General features: G+C 41.3%; 1 protein-coding gene across 1 annotated transcript in view; it reads right to left on the bottom strand.

The window, feature by feature from the left end:
• Positions 1-907: 907 nt before the first annotated feature.
• Positions 908-16958, bottom strand: part of LOC101171781 (rho guanine nucleotide exchange factor 40) — a 48911-nt gene continuing 32860 nt past the window's right edge. Inside the window, exons 22-27 of the mRNA XM_011487689.3 lie at positions 14215-14394; positions 13061-13241; positions 12317-12427; positions 5717-5826; positions 2140-2184; positions 908-2054 (exon numbers count right to left, since the gene is read on the bottom strand). Coding sequence (XP_011485991.1) covers positions 2158-2184; positions 5717-5826; positions 12317-12427; positions 13061-13241; positions 14215-14394 — 609 coding nt within the window. The 3' untranslated portion in view covers positions 908-2054; positions 2140-2157. The remainder of the gene's footprint in view (positions 2055-2139; positions 2185-5716; positions 5827-12316; positions 12428-13060; positions 13242-14214; positions 14395-16958) is intronic.

The following is a 16958-nucleotide window of genomic DNA, read 5'->3' as shown; positions in this document are numbered from 1 at the left end:
TCTCTGTTTAACCCTTGTGCTATCTTAGATGACCCCACCCTTGCATTGACGTGTTCTCCCTACCATGACAAAGGTGGATAAAGGTGGGAAGATTTCATGTAGTCCATGGACACCAGTGAGGTTCACAAATCATTGAAGAAAAAAGGTTCAGCGCACTGTCTAGTGGGTCTAGATGACCCAACTCCCAATGTTAGCACAAGGGGTGATAGCACAAGGGTTACAGGTGTGTCGCCATCCATATGTCAATACCAAACCACAATGCCTTAGGGGTCAAAGTTTGACCTAGTGCAACTTTCAACGCACATTTAGTGGCAATAGAGTCAAAAAGGATCTTAAAAATGTGCGTAGTTTGAAGAACGGAAGCCTTACATGTACTTTTCTGAACGTGACCACTTGAATGCGTGTTGCTGAGGGGTGTGTGAACTTAACAGTGATGTTTTATGTGTTTGATGTGTCTTGAAGGCACAGCAGCTTTTAGCAATAAGCTCAATCAAAAACTGAAGCAAATTTATTACAGGAAACCCTCAGTGAGTCAGATGTGTAGATGAAAAAATGCAAAAAAAGTTTATTTTTCTGAGTAGTTAGGAGTTTATGCTTTCATTTACCTAAAAGAAAATGCTATATTTTTCTGATATGTTTATGACATTATTTTTCATTAATTAAGTGTATTTGCTTTGCAAGATATCTGAAGAAGCCATTCAGGGGAAAACAACCATGAAAACAGCTTTTCCTCCGGTCAGCATCATAAAAACGCCTTCTTTTCTAATTTATGTTCACCTTTTTGTTTGACATCATTAATATATTAGACATTAACTGTTAATGTTGACAAGAAATCCCCTTTGCTTTCATGTTTTTGATTAAATCAAGGCACAAGTGCAGCAAGAATGCAAACCTGGGCTGTAAGATGCAGGGAAAGTGGATCATTTTTCAAATCATTTATTGTTTCATGAACAGAGGAGGCCTTCATCTGCTTCCTGTCCTTCTTTACTTCATCTTCATCACTCAGAGGATTTTTTTAAAGCTGAAAGTCTTTTCCTGAAAATGTTTACAAAAAAAAAGAAAACTTGTTTAAGAAGCACCTTCTCCATTTTATGGAGGGAACACTCCAAAAATCTGTTTGTGCACAGATGAGCATTGCACTGACGCCCTTTGTATACCATTGGCATCACGATTGTTGCAGTTAATACTCAGTGGAATATTGTCAAATTGAGACTCAGCACTTATCTAAATATTTCTACAACACATGGATGTTACAAGTTACGTTTGGAAACAGGATGACAGTCTTCCTAAAATCCAAAGCACTTAAGCATTGAGATGTGATGCTGCTGCTCATCATCACAGCCTCCTGTCCAACCATGAGGCTGCAGCGGTGTTTGACCGCCGCCGTGCCAGGCAGTGAGCGTTCAGGCATGTGAACAGAGCTGCACTGTCTTCCGACAAAAACTCTGAATGCATGTGTGTGTGCATGCACCCCTGCCACCTCATCTGCATACATGCACTCACACCTTACATTTGGCAAAGAAGAAGAAAAAAAAAGTGTCAGGATGAGAGATGAGATTCAGAATCTGCACAACACTTCCTGTTTTTCTGGGGTTCTGGGGCGTGTGATGTGTACAGTCAGCCCGGCAGTGGTTCAGACCAAGTCGCTTGGCCTGGTGGGGGGGCTACGGCGCACACAATGGCCGCTCTGTGTGGCTGAAGTGTCTGTTGGTGTCGATGACTGCCAGCAACTGAGACTGGCAGATCCAAAATGGCGCAGTGCAGAGTCCTGCTGGTGACTGTCATGCTCTAAGCAGGGGGATTCTTATCCCTTTTCTTTAATGGAGGGGGTAACGGAGGTTTAAAAAAAAGGGGGGGGGGGGGGCTCTGTCTAATCTGATGGCATTTTATTTACATGTTAGAGAGTGAAAGACCGGAGGGGAGAAGGGGCAGCAGCGTAGGCATGTGGGGGCAGAATGGGGCCAGAGGCTCTCTCCTTTGTCTTCCTGCTTCTTGAAGTCCAGTTCTGTCCACCGACACCACGAGATGTTTATATCTTCAAAAAGCCCAGAGTGCTGGAAGTGAAAGAGACATCAAGCTGCTGAATTCATCTGAAGGTGGAAAGGGGCAGAAGTACAGGAAAAGAGAGGGCAAACTCACTGTTGGGGGGGGTGATGATCACACAGCTGTGGAGGGACACAGGTTCTGAGGAGGGAGGAGAACCTGTGCTTTAAAACATGCGCATACCCGACCCCTAGAAAAGCTCAGACTTGAAGTCCTGCTGTCAGGAACCAACTAAACATCCGCTCCACTCCTGATTTCAAAATAAAACACCACACACCTCTCCAAACATCACACTGTTCATGAAAACAGTAGAAAAAAACTGCACTTCCTGTGAAAAGAATGTGTGAAGGCTGACAGATAAAAAAGGTCAATCATTACAAATCATTGAGAAGCTGAAAACACATTAAAAAAAACTTTTTGGATCATTGCTACATGCAAAGTTGAACAGAGTAAACCAAAGAAGAAAGACATTCAATGCAAAAAACTTAAATCAGCAGTTATAGCTAACAAGTTAAGTGAGGGCCACAAGTTTAAGAAAATCAAAAATGGGGTAGGAAACTAAACATCGATAAATGGAGGCACACATGCTGAGGTGATCAGTGGGAGAAACAGCCCCAAAGAAGGCCTCTGTATGCTTCAAAATGGTGAAAAGGCCACAAAGGATCCAGTTACCAGGCAGATGAGTGGATTTTTATCAGATATGTGATGTCATCATATCAAAGCTCCTGAATGTTCATGCATAGAAACTCACAGTAAACAATAAACTGTAGCTAAACTTAAACTGCAATTACTCTTTTTAAAAGCTCAGTGTCCGCTGAGGTCTGAAGGACTCAAAAGGTTCTCATAGAGCACCATGTTTTTGAAAGTTTTTGAAGTATTTCTGGTCATTTTTATCCATCCATCTTCATTACATGCTGAATCCCTTATGGGGTCATGGGGTTGCTGGAGTCTACCCAGTTACCGTTGGGTGAAGGTGGGGAACACCCAGGATAAGTAACCAGTCTGTTGCAGTGCCACACAATCTCACACACTCCAATGCACACCAGTGGATGATTAAGAGTCACCAATTAACCCATGAAGCATGTTTTTGGACTGTGAGACTGTTGGAGTTCCCGGAGAAAACCCACACAGCGGGATCGAACCAGGGCCTTATCACTATGGCTACGTTCACACTGCAGGGCTTAATGCTCAATTCGGATTTTTTGAAAAAATCGGATTTGTTTGCTAGACCGTTCACATTTCCAAGTAAATCCGAACTTTTGTGATCTCCAGTGTGACCGTGACACGACCCAAACGAGACCCGCATGCGCAGAAGCCAGAAGAATACTCAACGGTGAACGACGTCACTTGTTGTTTGCGGAGCAAACGTTAACAATGGATGTCAACAACAGTGTTGTCAACAGTGGAGCTCTTTTTGTAATATTAAATTTATTTTCACCAAGGAGCAGCACAATTACAATCTTCTCATTTTAAGAAGGCAATGGAGTCGAGATCGTCTGTACCCACTGTTGTGGAAAGGAAATGTGCATGTGTTGGGCCCGCGCGCCCCGTGTGTGTGTGTGTGTGTGTGCAAGCGCGTGCCGCGATAGAGAATAGGGGGGGGGGGCAGTGTGTGCGCGCATTCATGTTGTGTGTTACGGAGGAAAGATGACGCTAATAAAAGAAGGTTTCCCCCAAAATAAATGCTACGGACTCTTTATTAACCCGTTCTGGAGAATCTAAGGGTCAGAACAGGGAGGAGGAGGAGGATCGCCTCGGGTCCCCTGCGCTTCTGAGCACGGTCGGAAGGGGAGAAAGAAAAAAAAGTCATCGCGGGAAAGGTTCAACACCACGCTCGGCCATTTATCTGGAAATTTTTTCAAAAACCGCCCAGTTGCGATAAGAGCCCTGGAGTTTGGCCTGAAAAGAGCGATCACCCCAAATATTAATCCAATCGGGGATCTCGCTTCCCTTCCACTGACTGATCTCAGCAGCATCGTCCACCATGGTTGATGTTTACGTTCTCGTTCCCGCCTACTTCAACGCACAATGATGACGTTTGTTGCGTGTCGATGACGTACAGTTCGGAATCAAGTCGCCTGGCCGGTCAGAAGGCGGTCGCAATTGAAAAGAACGGCTACAATTCGGAATCAGGACGCCAAACCCACGGGGCCTGGGTCGCAATTGAAAAGATCGGATCTGTGTCATTCAGACTGTCATGAAAAGATCGGAATTGGGCCGCTTAAGGGGAAAAAATTCGGAATTGGGTCGTTTCAGCCTGCAGTGTGAACGTAGCCTATGACTGTCATGAAAAGATCGGAATTGGGCCGCTTAGGGGCAAAAAATTCGGAATTGGGTCGTTTCAGCCTGCAGTGTGAACGTAGCCTATGAGGTGAGAGTACTAACCACCACGCTGTCATGCAGGCCTGGTCACGTTTTACAAAAACCATAAACATGGGGGGAAAAAAAATCGTGTAAACATTGAGACACTAGAATGGATAGAAGATCTGAAAGTGTGGATGTTTCTGTGCTCATAGAGTAACAGAGAAATCTCTTCTACATGGGGGGCCTCTCACACTGTTAGGTAAATGGGACAAAGGAGCAGAAGTGGGGGCCATGCCTGTGTCTCCCCTAGGCCCCAAATTGACTACATTTGCCTCCTTTATTGCCCATCAGGACTGCATACTTCCGCCAGTCTGTCAGGCTGTTTGCCTGGTAAGGAGGCTGGGGGTGGGGGGCTCATTCTGATGCTGTTTGTTTACAGCAGACGTCACAGGTCTCTGTTTCTGCACCCCACACTCTTCATCACAGACGTGTGTGCAAACGGAGACACCCGAACCAGCTGGGGAGCCGTCTTTCCTCCATCCTCCCCTCCATTTCTTGGTTAATAATCCCACTAAAGCCTTCTTCACACATGCTTTGTTTGACATTAATTATGTCTCATCAGCATTTTGGGACAGAAACCTGATGGGGTTGGACTGCAGAACATTTCGACTTGAGTTAATCATCTATTAGGTTTTAAAAATGTACAGAACTGTTTAACAACCTACTTAATTTCATTTGAACATTTCAATATAACATGAAATGTAAATATTGGCCATAAGACACTGAGTTTTTAATGTTTTGAATGTGAGCCAATCTGAAGCTGCAGAGACTTTTAGCTTTTTTGTGATGTTGGTTCTATTAAATGAGATCAGTTCAGAGCTTCAACTCAAAGGGGATGATATGAAGTCCTGGTATGTTAAAACCAAGCCTTTGTAGAGTAAAGTGCAGTTTTGTGGTCCACACAACCCAAAATGTGTCAACAGGTCCTGAGAGGAATGTGAAAATCACAGTTCTCCTCTGTTCTGAGTGCAGCCTGACAGGAAGCTCATGTGTGTCTTTGTTTTCTTCGTGGACTTAGAAGCATCTCTGAAGCATGGAAGGAGACTCATTCTCATGCACTCTGCCTCCTCTTTTGTGTGTATGTGCTATAAAAGATCCACACTGACAAATCTTTGAAAGAATAATGGATGTGATATGAACGCCTGGCAACACCTGACCTTCCCAACTCATTTTTCTGTCAGATTTCCTAAAGCTCCAGCATTCCTAAAAAGGTTTTCTGGAAAAGCCCCCCCCCCCCCCCATAACTGTTCTGTCTGCAGAAAGAACGGCAATCGTTTCTTCAGGGTCAGGGTGTGCACAATCAGCCCACCTGTGAGTGGCTTGTAGATCCGGAGCATGTCTGGGGGTCCCTCCCAGACGCCGGGGATCCCCCCTCCTTCTGACTGCCAACGGAGGACGAGTCGGAGCAGCTACTGTGAACTGAGGGGGAGGAAAAGAGTGAGTGTTCCTCCTACAGATTCAAGGTTAAACTCTGTTCATTGTTAAATAAATAAAAAACACACCATTTGATGAGGCTTTAAAACAAAGAACTGACAGAGCAACAGAAAAGAAAGGGAAAGGGAGGGGGGGTCACACATCAGTGGATTTCTCTCATCAAGTTCATTCATGCATTGAGTTCTTCTCAAAGAGACACCTGGTGGACAATGTGTGCATTACAGCAACTTTAGAAGTTTGAGTTTGAATTTTAGCTGTTTTTATTCTTTTAAGAAGTTCTCTCCTATATAGACAATGACAAACAATAACAAAACCTTTTTTTTTGTTTTTGTCCATCTTGAAAATTCTTAGGGAGGAATTTTGAAGCTCAAAGATGTTTTATTTTTAAAAAAACAGTTGCATCATTTCACATGAAGGCAGTGAATATTTTATGCATAGGAAACCAAAAGCAAAGTATAAGCAACAAAAACTCCAAAGAACAAATGGAAACAGTGACCCCTGAAACTAAGGTTTGTGTTGTGCATCTTTTAAATCTGTGGCCAAATTGGGATTTTAGGAAGGACATCCAGCTTAAAACTCATAATAAATCCTGCAAGGAATTCTTTCTGCTTTCACACTGACTCATAGATAAAATGAAGTGAAGCCAGATCAGTTTGTTATTCTAGCCATCTACAGTACGTCTGTTAAATCCAGTGTACCACTTTATGACAGAATTAACCAAACTCACAGTTTGATTCAGACTGACAAATATCAGCTGAAAAGAAGCTTCATGTCTTCACAAACTTTATAATAGTTTTAATGTTATGATCAAAATTGGATTCCAATAGAGGCAGAGTCTTTTGTTTTAATGTGTAATTGGCGAATGCTATTTTCTAGAACAAAATGGCCGGTGTCCTACATGTTTTCCAATAAGCTGCCATTGAGGCTCCTTGTTAGCAAAACACACTTGATCCAGGAAATCAGCAGCAGCAGGAAGGGGCTGGTTTCTGAAAGACCAGCAGGATGCCGGCCCCTGAGTCCTGGAGTCACTTGCTCTAAGAGTGATCTATCTCAGTGGTCTTGTTTTTTTCTAACAACTGACAAGTCTGTTTGTCTAAAACAGAGACATCAGAGGAGCTGACAGACTCAGATCAGCCCAACACAAACCAAGGAGTCATGTGACTTCCGACAGAAGGACCAAGCAGTCATGTGACCACCGACAGAAGGACTAAGGAGTCATGTGACCTCCCCACACAAGCCAATGGGGCCTGTGACCAAAGGGTCCATCTATTCTTCATATTTCCAGGCCAAATGTTGGCCTGCTGATCCCCAGCAATGTTAACAGCTGAAACACCCACATACCCACCTCCTTGCATATGCGCAGACAAACACTTGCACTGATGCATATGCAAGACATACACAAAACCTAACACTTCCAAGTACACATGCAAATGCACACACATACCCACTTGCATTCATGCACATACACACACATTCACCCAAGTGTGAGGACACTCAAATGTATGAGGTGCCGTGTAGGACATTATTCAGAATTAGCATTCACATACACGTGTGAAATCTCTCACACACACTAGTGAAATGCTTGTATACATACAACTGAAAATGTATTCATTCACATACACATGTGAAATCTCTCACATACACATGTGAAATCTCTCACATACACATGTGAAATGCTCTCACACACACTACTGAAAATGCTCTCACATACACATGTGAAATGCTCTCACACACACTACTGAAAATGCTCTCACATACACATGTGAAATGCTCTCACACACACTACTGAAATCCTCTCACACACACTACTGAAATCCTCTCACACACACTACTGAAATCCTCTCACACACACTACTGAAATCCTCTCACACACACTACTGAAATTTTCGACAGAAACGGAAGGCATTTCAGTAGAAACGGAAGTTGGCTGATTATCGCGAGATAATCATTCGTCTGAATCATTCGAAAATGGCAGCCGGTTGCGCAAGGAAAACCACCGAAACGTGTAAGTATATTAAAAAATATCCAGTATCTGTTGTAAAATATATTTGTAAATACTTAAGATGATGTGTTTAATATGTTATATTCCTCAATCAACAACCTAGATTGTTTTGAAGCTCATCAATTTCAGTAATGCTAAAGTTAACGCTAACGCGAATTAGCGCCGAAGGCTAAAAACAAACGCTAGATATTACATCAAAAAGCAGTGACTTCTAACCGTAGTCACAAGTTATTAACACGTTTTAAATGTGTTCATATATGTAGGGACAGACGAGGATGAGGAAAATCCGATCCATTTGCGGATGGAGAAAGATAGCCTGTTTGTTTTCAAGCTAGCTCGTGCCAGATGATCAGATTTGACTTCATTTTAATAAACGGTTAATCGTTGTCGTACTGGGTTAAAGGTTTATGTTAAAGACCCAGAAGAGAGAGGAGGAAAGGGCTAGAAGGGAGGAACAGCGACAGGAGAGTCTGTTAAGTTTACTTGAGTTGAAATTATTGTTCTAAAATGTAATGCAGCCATTGTTTTTCCAATTTGTTTAATAAATGTATGAACAAAAATGAATAATTTACATGTATTATTTAAATCTGAGCTATTTTTAACAATCTTAAAAGGATTTTCATATACATATCAGATGTACATATTTAGAATTTCGTTTTATATGTTAATATTTATTTTTATACATGTTAACAATAATCCTGGTCTTCTAGAGTCATGTGTGTCACAGTTGGAGCTGAAAGGAAAGCAAAGATTTGTCCTTGCAGACGGACGTGACTCTGCTCGTCCTGCATGTTCCTGGTGTTGTCCTGCTGTGGCTCAACATCTGTGGCTAAGCAGTCGCCTTTGCTGATGCACAGAATGTGCAGAATTGAACTGCAGGCAATGATTTTCATTGCAAAGGTTGGTTTTACTTCCAGTGCCCCCAGAAATATTGCTCTCCTCCTCATCTTTATCATGCCAAATGCTCTCTTCACAACAGAGCGTGTTCTGGAGTGGTTCTGGTTGTAACTGCCTCAATGGCATTCCTCATGGGTTCCCTGTAGGGTGTCAGCAGCATGATGGGATGTGCAATGCAGGGATACCCACCATCACCCAAAAGGATCCTTCAGGTGGGTTTGTTTGATTTACATAAATTGGGCTTTTACGTAGAACCCGTGAATCATGGATTGATCCTGGATTCTCAACAAAAATATCTATAAATTTGGCATTAGAGTCACATACAGCATGCATTTTAATGGAATAAAAAAGCTTCCTGTTAAAATAACAAGCTGCATTATCTTTTAGGGCCTTTATTCTTATGTGGCAGCCATCAATGCTCCTTGTGACCCTTTGGAAGGAGAAAGACCAAGCGAGCTGCTAAAATCCAGAGGCGACTTATGGTAGTTCATTCCCACTGGGAAGCTGGGTGACCCTGCTCATCAGCTGGAGGATGCGGTCTGCCGTCCTGTGGACAACATCGCTCACGGTGGACCGTGTCATGTCAAAGACTCTGGCTACCACACTGTAAGATGTGCCACACGCCAGCCAGAAAAGAAACACCAGGACGTCAGTCTCCTGTGACCCCCCAGAGTGTGAGGAACCCGAAGCTGATGCTTCAGGACCATCGACCCAGATGCTCGATGGTCCTGCGGGTCAACCGAAAATCCAGTCTTGTGTCGGACTGACCGTCAGCGTAAAGGGCCAGGACAGACACCTTTGTGTTGGTAAAGCAGTAGAGACGTGGAAGACCCTGGAAAATGCAACATTAATTATTTCATTGAGGAAATTAAATCACATTTTTTTAATGTTTGTATTTATTTTGATGTCTTACATTTTAGATTATGAAGTATTTATTAATTCTGGAAAATCTCGTGGTTTTTATTTGGCTGGGTTTTTGGATTTTCATTTAAACTTTTAAAAATGAAAGTTTTTGTTTTGTTTTTGTTTAAAACAAGTGATATGGTTTGACTCTGAATAAAAAATTCTAAACTTTGAACTCACAAGTGTTTCATGTAATTGGACTACACAACTCACTTGAAAAAGAATGTTAAACTCTTACCCAGCAGACTGTGTAACCTTGAGCATGATTAGTAACAAAGTTTAAGTTAAAGTTTAGGTTTAACTAAAAAAAAAGCTTTAAGTTTAACTCACAAGTTATTCTGTCTGGTCAGGGCATCCAGAGGAAATCTTCTGAGATGTCTGCTTGTCCTTGCCGTCCTGTGATGCTGCATATCTGCTCGTTTTCAGTTTGATCTCACGAAAAACGGTTGAATTATTGCCAGGAACACGGACAGATTCATTTTCAAAGCCATTTTCAGTAAGGTGTAAGAAAACTACAGAAAAAAATGCCTCCTTGCAAGAGCCTGTTAATCGTTCAGTGGCACAAAAACAAAATAAATATTGGCATGAAAAAATAACTTGGGGGTTTATTTATGAACAAATACATTAAATCAACACCAAAGTGTTTGTAATTTTATTATTTATAAATCAGTCACGTTTTCCATGATCATAACACAGCAGATTCATAAATAGTCTTTGTAAAATGTTCATATTTATTATGTTTTTACTCTGACAAATAAGTGTCATTCTCCGCGTTAAATAGGAGTAGTTCGCCTCCAGACCAGGTGGTGGCGGTAATGCGCCACTTTGTTTCCGTGTCAAGCGCGTTATGAACAACACCCAAAAGAAAAAAGTACTGAGCACGGGTGTCTGAATTGCTTTTAAATTCAGAGAACTATATAGAACTATATAGTTCTGCACTATATAGGGTTTTAGTAGTTAGGGATCAGGGCAGGAATTCGGACACAGGTTCATTTCCACTGAAATGCCTTCAGTCGAGCAACTTCGTTTCTAACAATAAAGTAAAAAAAAAAAAACGTTGTTTCCACTGAAATGCCTTCCGTTTCTATTGAAATTTTCACATGTGTATGTGAGAGGATTTTGGATAGTGTGTGTGAGAGCATTTTCACATGTGTATGTGAGAGCATTTTCAGTAGTGTGTGTGAGAGCATTTTCAGTAGTGTGTGTGAGAGCATTTTCAGTAGTGTGTGTGAGAGCATTTCACATGTGTATGTGAGAGCATTTTCAGTAGTGTGTGTGAGAGCATTTTCAGTAGTGTGTGTGAGAGCATTTTCAGTAGTGTGTGTGAGAGCATTTCACATGTGTATGTGAGAGCATTTTCAGTAGTGTGTGTGAGAGCATTTCACATGTGTATGTGAGAGCATTTTCAGTAGTGTGTGTGAGAGCATTTCACATGTGTATGTGAGAGATTTCACATGTGTATGTGAATGAATAAATTTTCAGTTGTATGTATACAAGCATTTCACTAGTGTGTGTGAGAGATTTCACATGTGTATGTGAATGCTAATTCTGAATAATGTCCTACACGGCACCTCATACAAATGCAAACAGTTGCACACAAACACACACATACACCCATATGCATAAACATCCTCACACATGCATCCCCACACATGCATGAACACAACCTCACACACACACACATCCATGCACACAAACACACCCGACCAAACACTGATACATGCACATGCACACACTTGGGAAAATCGTCTTTTAAGACATCTCGTCTCAGCTTCACTTGATCAAAAAAAAAGTCAAATTCGTTCAGTTTTTTTTTTTTTTAGGCAAAAATTTGGCAGCTTTCAAGAAAAGCAAATAAGTAAAAATACTTCAATTATTATTTTAGCAACTGCCATCAAGTTCTTGTTTTTTAATTCATTAAACATAAAAACGGAACCTAAGGTAATGCATAGAAACTCCTAAAGCCTCTAGACAGATCAGTTTTACCAGGCGACTGTGAAGAAAAACTTAAATGAAAGCAGCTAAAAGAAAGAACATTTTAATTCTGCCCAGAAATGAAAATGTTTTACTTTAAGGAATAATGCATCAACTCATCAAGATTCTGTTATGAAGGTAAAACAGGAGGGTGATTGAAACATCAATCCGGTATTTCTGTGAGACCCTGGTTTCAGTCCAAAATCATCGGGTTCAAAATATTCTATGAAGACCAACAGGAATGGTAAATGTTGGATACTTGGTGCATATACTCGCGCTTTTCTACCTTCATTAAGGCTCAAAGAGCTATACAGGGACTAACCCTAAACAGTGTTTGTAATGTTCAGGGAAGAATTCACAAAAACCTTTTCTAGAACCTTGTTTGTTTTCTAAACTTCACTGCAAAGCTCCAGCATTTTTGGGAAATTAGTTTTCTATTTCTAAATAAATTAGACATGGAATAATTCTTCATCCACACATATGCACTTCATCCAGATGCCTGTTATGATAAAAATGATGCTGGATTCATTATGTGCTCCTAATTGGGATGAAAGAAAATGAAATATGTTTCTTTTTTTTTACCCCAAAAATGAATGCAGATGCATGTCTGTTTATAGTTAAAGGGTGGAGGAAAAGACTGAAGTAAAAAAATGTGGAGGCCGCAGCTTTCAGCTGATCTTTTGTCTTCAGCGCTCTCACCTCTGTCGCTGAGGCTGCAGGCAGAGTCTAGCTCTGACGCTGCACCTCCTGTCGCGTCCAGCAGAAGTTTGCTGGAAATTCCCATGCAGAGAGACTCCTTCAGACACAGCTCTGAGGAAGAACCAAGGAAAAACCAGTGAATGCCACATTTTGAAGATTTCATCAAACACAAGCTCTCATTTTGACGCAAGAGATTTCTGTTTTTTCACGTCGTTATTCATTTTGTTTTAGATTTTTTCAGATAAATGTAAAAATATATATATTCTGGTTTGATGAATTTGTTGAGAAAATGAACTTGAGGTTTTCAGATTTCTCATTGTTACATTCTATAAGAATTTCAAGCAACTTCAGATTTTCACTGCTTCTAAAAGTTATTTTTATTTTTTATTTCATCACCAAACAGCTAAATAAACGAGTGCCTTTGCAGAGTTATGATCCGATGGTCATTAAAGTGGTTGAGCAGGTGCTTCCAAACTCCAACACATCACAGATTACTCTGTTTTTGAAAAGTAATCCCTCATATTACATTATCGCTGTATTGAACTAGTAATGCACAACATGATCACTGTCCCATTGTAATGTGCTTGACTCCACCTCACAGAAGTTATGTTGTGGATCTGCGGTAAAGAAAGTGTTGAGTGAAGTATCACTTCTCATTGATAGTAATATTTTTCAATACTTTGTTACAGTGACAGTAATGGATTACTCTGAGAGGCCCGGCAGTGGTGAGGAGGTCTTCTTTACCAGTGTTGTTGATGGCGTGCGTCCACAGCAGGTGAGCGATGTCATGAGCCCAGCCCGCCCTGTCCTCCCTGTCCCGCGCCTGCAGAATGATACTGGCTTTGGATCGCGGCGCCTGTCGGACCCAAACTTCAAACTTCAGCCCATCGTCCCCAACGCTCTGAGTCAGACCCATCTCACCCGTCTGCAGGGAGGGGACAGGGGGTCAGGTTACTGTCACTGGAGGTAGGGGGGGTTCCCTACAGTTTTGACCCAAATATACAGTATGTGTGTATTATTATGTGGATTTGAACATGTGTGTGCGTTTGTGTGTGGATGTGAATGCATATTTGTGTAAGTATGTAGGTGTGTCTCCTTGTGTGCATGTGTGTGAGCATATGTTTCTGCACATGTGGGTGTATGTGCATGAATGTCTGTTTTGATATGTATGCATATATATGTGTCTGTGCTTGGATGTTTGTGTATTTATGTTTGTGCATGAATGTGTGTGTTTGGATATGTATGCATATATATGTGTCTGTGCTTGGATGTTTGTGTATTTATGTTTGTGCATGAATGTGTGTGTTTGGATATGTATGCACATATATGTGTGTGTGCTTGGATGTTTGTGTATTTATGTTTGTGCATGAATGTGTGTGTTTGGATATGTATGCACATATATGTGTGTGTGCTTGGATGTTTGTGTATTTATGTTTGTGCATGAATGTGTGTGTTTGGATATATATGCACATATATGTGTGTGTGCTTGGATGTTTGTGTATTTATGTTTGCGCATGAATGTGTGTGTTTGGATATATATGCACATATATGTGTGTGTGCTTGGATGTTTGTGTATTTATGTTTGCGCATGAATGTGTGTGTTTGGATATGTATGCACATATATGTGTGTGTGCTTGGATGTATGTTTGCATGTATGTGTATTTATGTTTGTGCATGAATGTGTGTGTTTGGATATATATGCACATATATGTGTGTGTGCTTGGATGTTTGTGTATTTATGTTTGTGCATGAATGTGTGTGTTTGGATATGTATGCACATATATGTGTGTGTGCTTGGATGTATGTTTGCATGTATGTGTATTTACGTTTGTGGATGTGTGTGTGCTTGGATGTATGTTTGCATGTATGTGTATTTATGTTTGTGTGTGTGTTGATACCTTGATGCTGTGCTTGTAGCTATAGGTGGAGTGCCCTGCAGTTGGACTCTTCTGTTTGGTGAAGATCAGAATGTTCTGGTACAGGAAAACGTTCCTGACACCTGCACGCTTCCTCCGGACCCCCCCACAGGCTGTGAGCTCGCCCTGCCGGACCAGTTCGCCCCGTTCCGCCACTGGGATCTGAAATCACACACACACGTCAGGATCTCCATGCTGAAGGATGTTCCAGATCTCATGAGTGAGTCGTGAAGTCATGAATGCTGCTGAAACAGAAGACCAGAACAACGGGAGATGAAAGGAACCGTGATTGAATCAGAACTTAGAGCCGCTGTGGAGGTCTGCCCAGGACAGCTCATGAATAAGTGATCTGACTGAAGCCTCCGTTCTGCAGGACTAAACCGAGCCTCTGCCCCCCTCCACTGCTGAAATGTTCAGCTTAGAGTTACAAAGACATTTCGTCTGCGAGGACTGAAAAGCCTTATTCATAATTCAATAAAGGAAAGGACAAAGGCGTATTATTATTTCAGTGCCTTCCATAGTGACACACTCCCACTTCACTCGGATGCTTTTTCTCCTGGATCTTGGCTCTAATTAGCCGGCTGAGTCATGCCTTTTGTAAAAATGGGACTTTATTGTTCATGTCAATTACAGGGTTGAGATGTAGCGATGCTGCTGCAGCGCTGTGGAACGGCACCCCCACACTCCGAAAAGTCAAAAATACCCAGAGCTGCTTCAGGACACAGACATGCAGCGGGACAGAACCGCACGAGGACAAGGTTCACACAGATCCACGGATAAAACTTTATTTATAAAACCGTAGGGAAACAGGGGTCATCATGAAAGTGATGCTGAACACCCACAGAAACGCCCACTGCTGCTCGCATCCACACACCGTTTCCTGCCTTGAAGTGGGTCAGTGTAAGTGTGTGTGCTCAACCACTTCACCCACGGTGTGTGTGTGTGAGGGGGAGTTTTTACATTTGTCATGACTCACTTTTGTCTTTTTACGGCTTATCTTAGGACTTTTCCATTTTCAGCTCTCTCCTCCGAAGCTGTACAACTTCTGTTTGTTTTTTAAAAAATTCCTCTTTGATCTTCTCTGGATCTTTTTTCAAAACGTTCCCAGTGGTCTCTTAACTATGATTATGCCGTTTTTAGGAAAAATAAAAAAAACCTGTGTGATCATTTTAGGACAGTTTCTGCAGAGCAGCAGGAGTTTATTTGAAATTTGCCTCTGAGTTGTGGGTGGGACCATTGATGGGCAGTAAGCCTCCACTTATTTCCTATGATGCCTTAACATACAAGAATCTATTTGTTTGCCAGTGAATGCATCAAAATGAGCAGAGCAGGAAGCTTGTGGCCTGCCGATTGTAGTTTGTACGTAGCAACTACAAGGTTTTTCCTTTTGTCTGCTCCTGATTCACAATGATTTGAATAAAGAGATACCCAAAAATGCATATATAAGCTTCACTTTCTTTATATATGTCCTCCATCATCAGAAAAATGCCACAAGAACATGTTAAAAACACCCAAAACACAATTTTCATGGGAGTGGGTCTTAAAAAGTTCCTCACCTGGACGCTATTTACACCGCGTCAAATGAGAGCAATCAGATAACAGAGTAATCAGATCGTTGTGGTCAGAGTTTTGGTGAGGGATGAACCAACTTGTGAAAGTCAGTCTATAGTAATGAAGAACTGATCCAGAACTAACAGATTATGTAAAGACTGTTTATTTTAACAGCCACACTGCTGGATCTGCTCTTCCAGTGTAAGTCGTGAAGATTGTGCAGTTGGGTTTTTTTATTCAGTGATGTTTTTGGTCATGTTCTGACTTGTTCCCCTGTCCGCCACTCCACGTTCATGTTAAATAATCATTCTCAGATGTTTTGATTTCAGTTAATAGTCCTTAGTGTATTTAAGAGTCTGCTTTTTCAGGTCTTCGTTGTCAGTTCATCTGCTTTGTCACCTTTTTGTTTGTCATGTTGAAGTTTATTTAATAAATGCTTAAGTTTCTGACACCAATCCTGGTCTCCTGCATATTTGGTCACATGTCACCAGTTCCTGACATCGGGTGGCTTTTTTACCAAAGAGAGCATCGGCTTTAAAATATTCACAATAATTGAATTAAAACAAGGTTATAGATGCTTTAATACAAGTTCCTTTCAAAATAAAATGCACACGTTATCAAATAAGATCCTCCTGCTGCAGCAGATTCACATGAATTAAAAATGTAAGGAAGTCAAACATGACATTTTTTTTTAGGTCTGTAAAACGTAAATGTAATTCTATACTGTAAGAACTTTGCCTCTGAACAGTAACAAGACACTGTTGTGAAACAGATAATAAGAATATGTGCTTTAAGCGCATTCTAAAAATAAGCCTCTCTGATAGTTGATTCAACTTCTTTTTTTTACTTAGTTATCTGACAAGTTAAAAATCAAAATCTAGATAAAAACTTCACAAACTAGAACTAATGAGCTAAAACTACTCATGCATCAGTGCAACGCCTGTTGTGGTGGATACAGGAGGATCCTTTGCCTCTTCAGCACAGACAGTTTAAGTCGTTTACAGCCATTTCCTGTTTCTGCTGCTGGAAAAATCATCCAGGAGTTTCTCCTCCATGACGGTTTTGCTCTGCCATCTTCGTGATGGCAGAGCTTCTCACATGAAAGGCAGGAACTGTAACTGTAACCTCTGTTTCCTTCAGCTATTTAAAAAAAATCTGACTTTTGGAGTGAATAC

Source organism: Oryzias latipes, chromosome 18 (genome assembly GCF_002234675.1).
Source record: "Oryzias latipes chromosome 18, ASM223467v1".
NCBI classification, from domain to species: domain Eukaryota; kingdom Metazoa; phylum Chordata; class Actinopteri; order Beloniformes; family Adrianichthyidae; genus Oryzias; species Oryzias latipes.
Note: the sequence above shows the minus strand (reverse complement) of the source record. Positions and strands in the feature narration are given on the sequence as shown.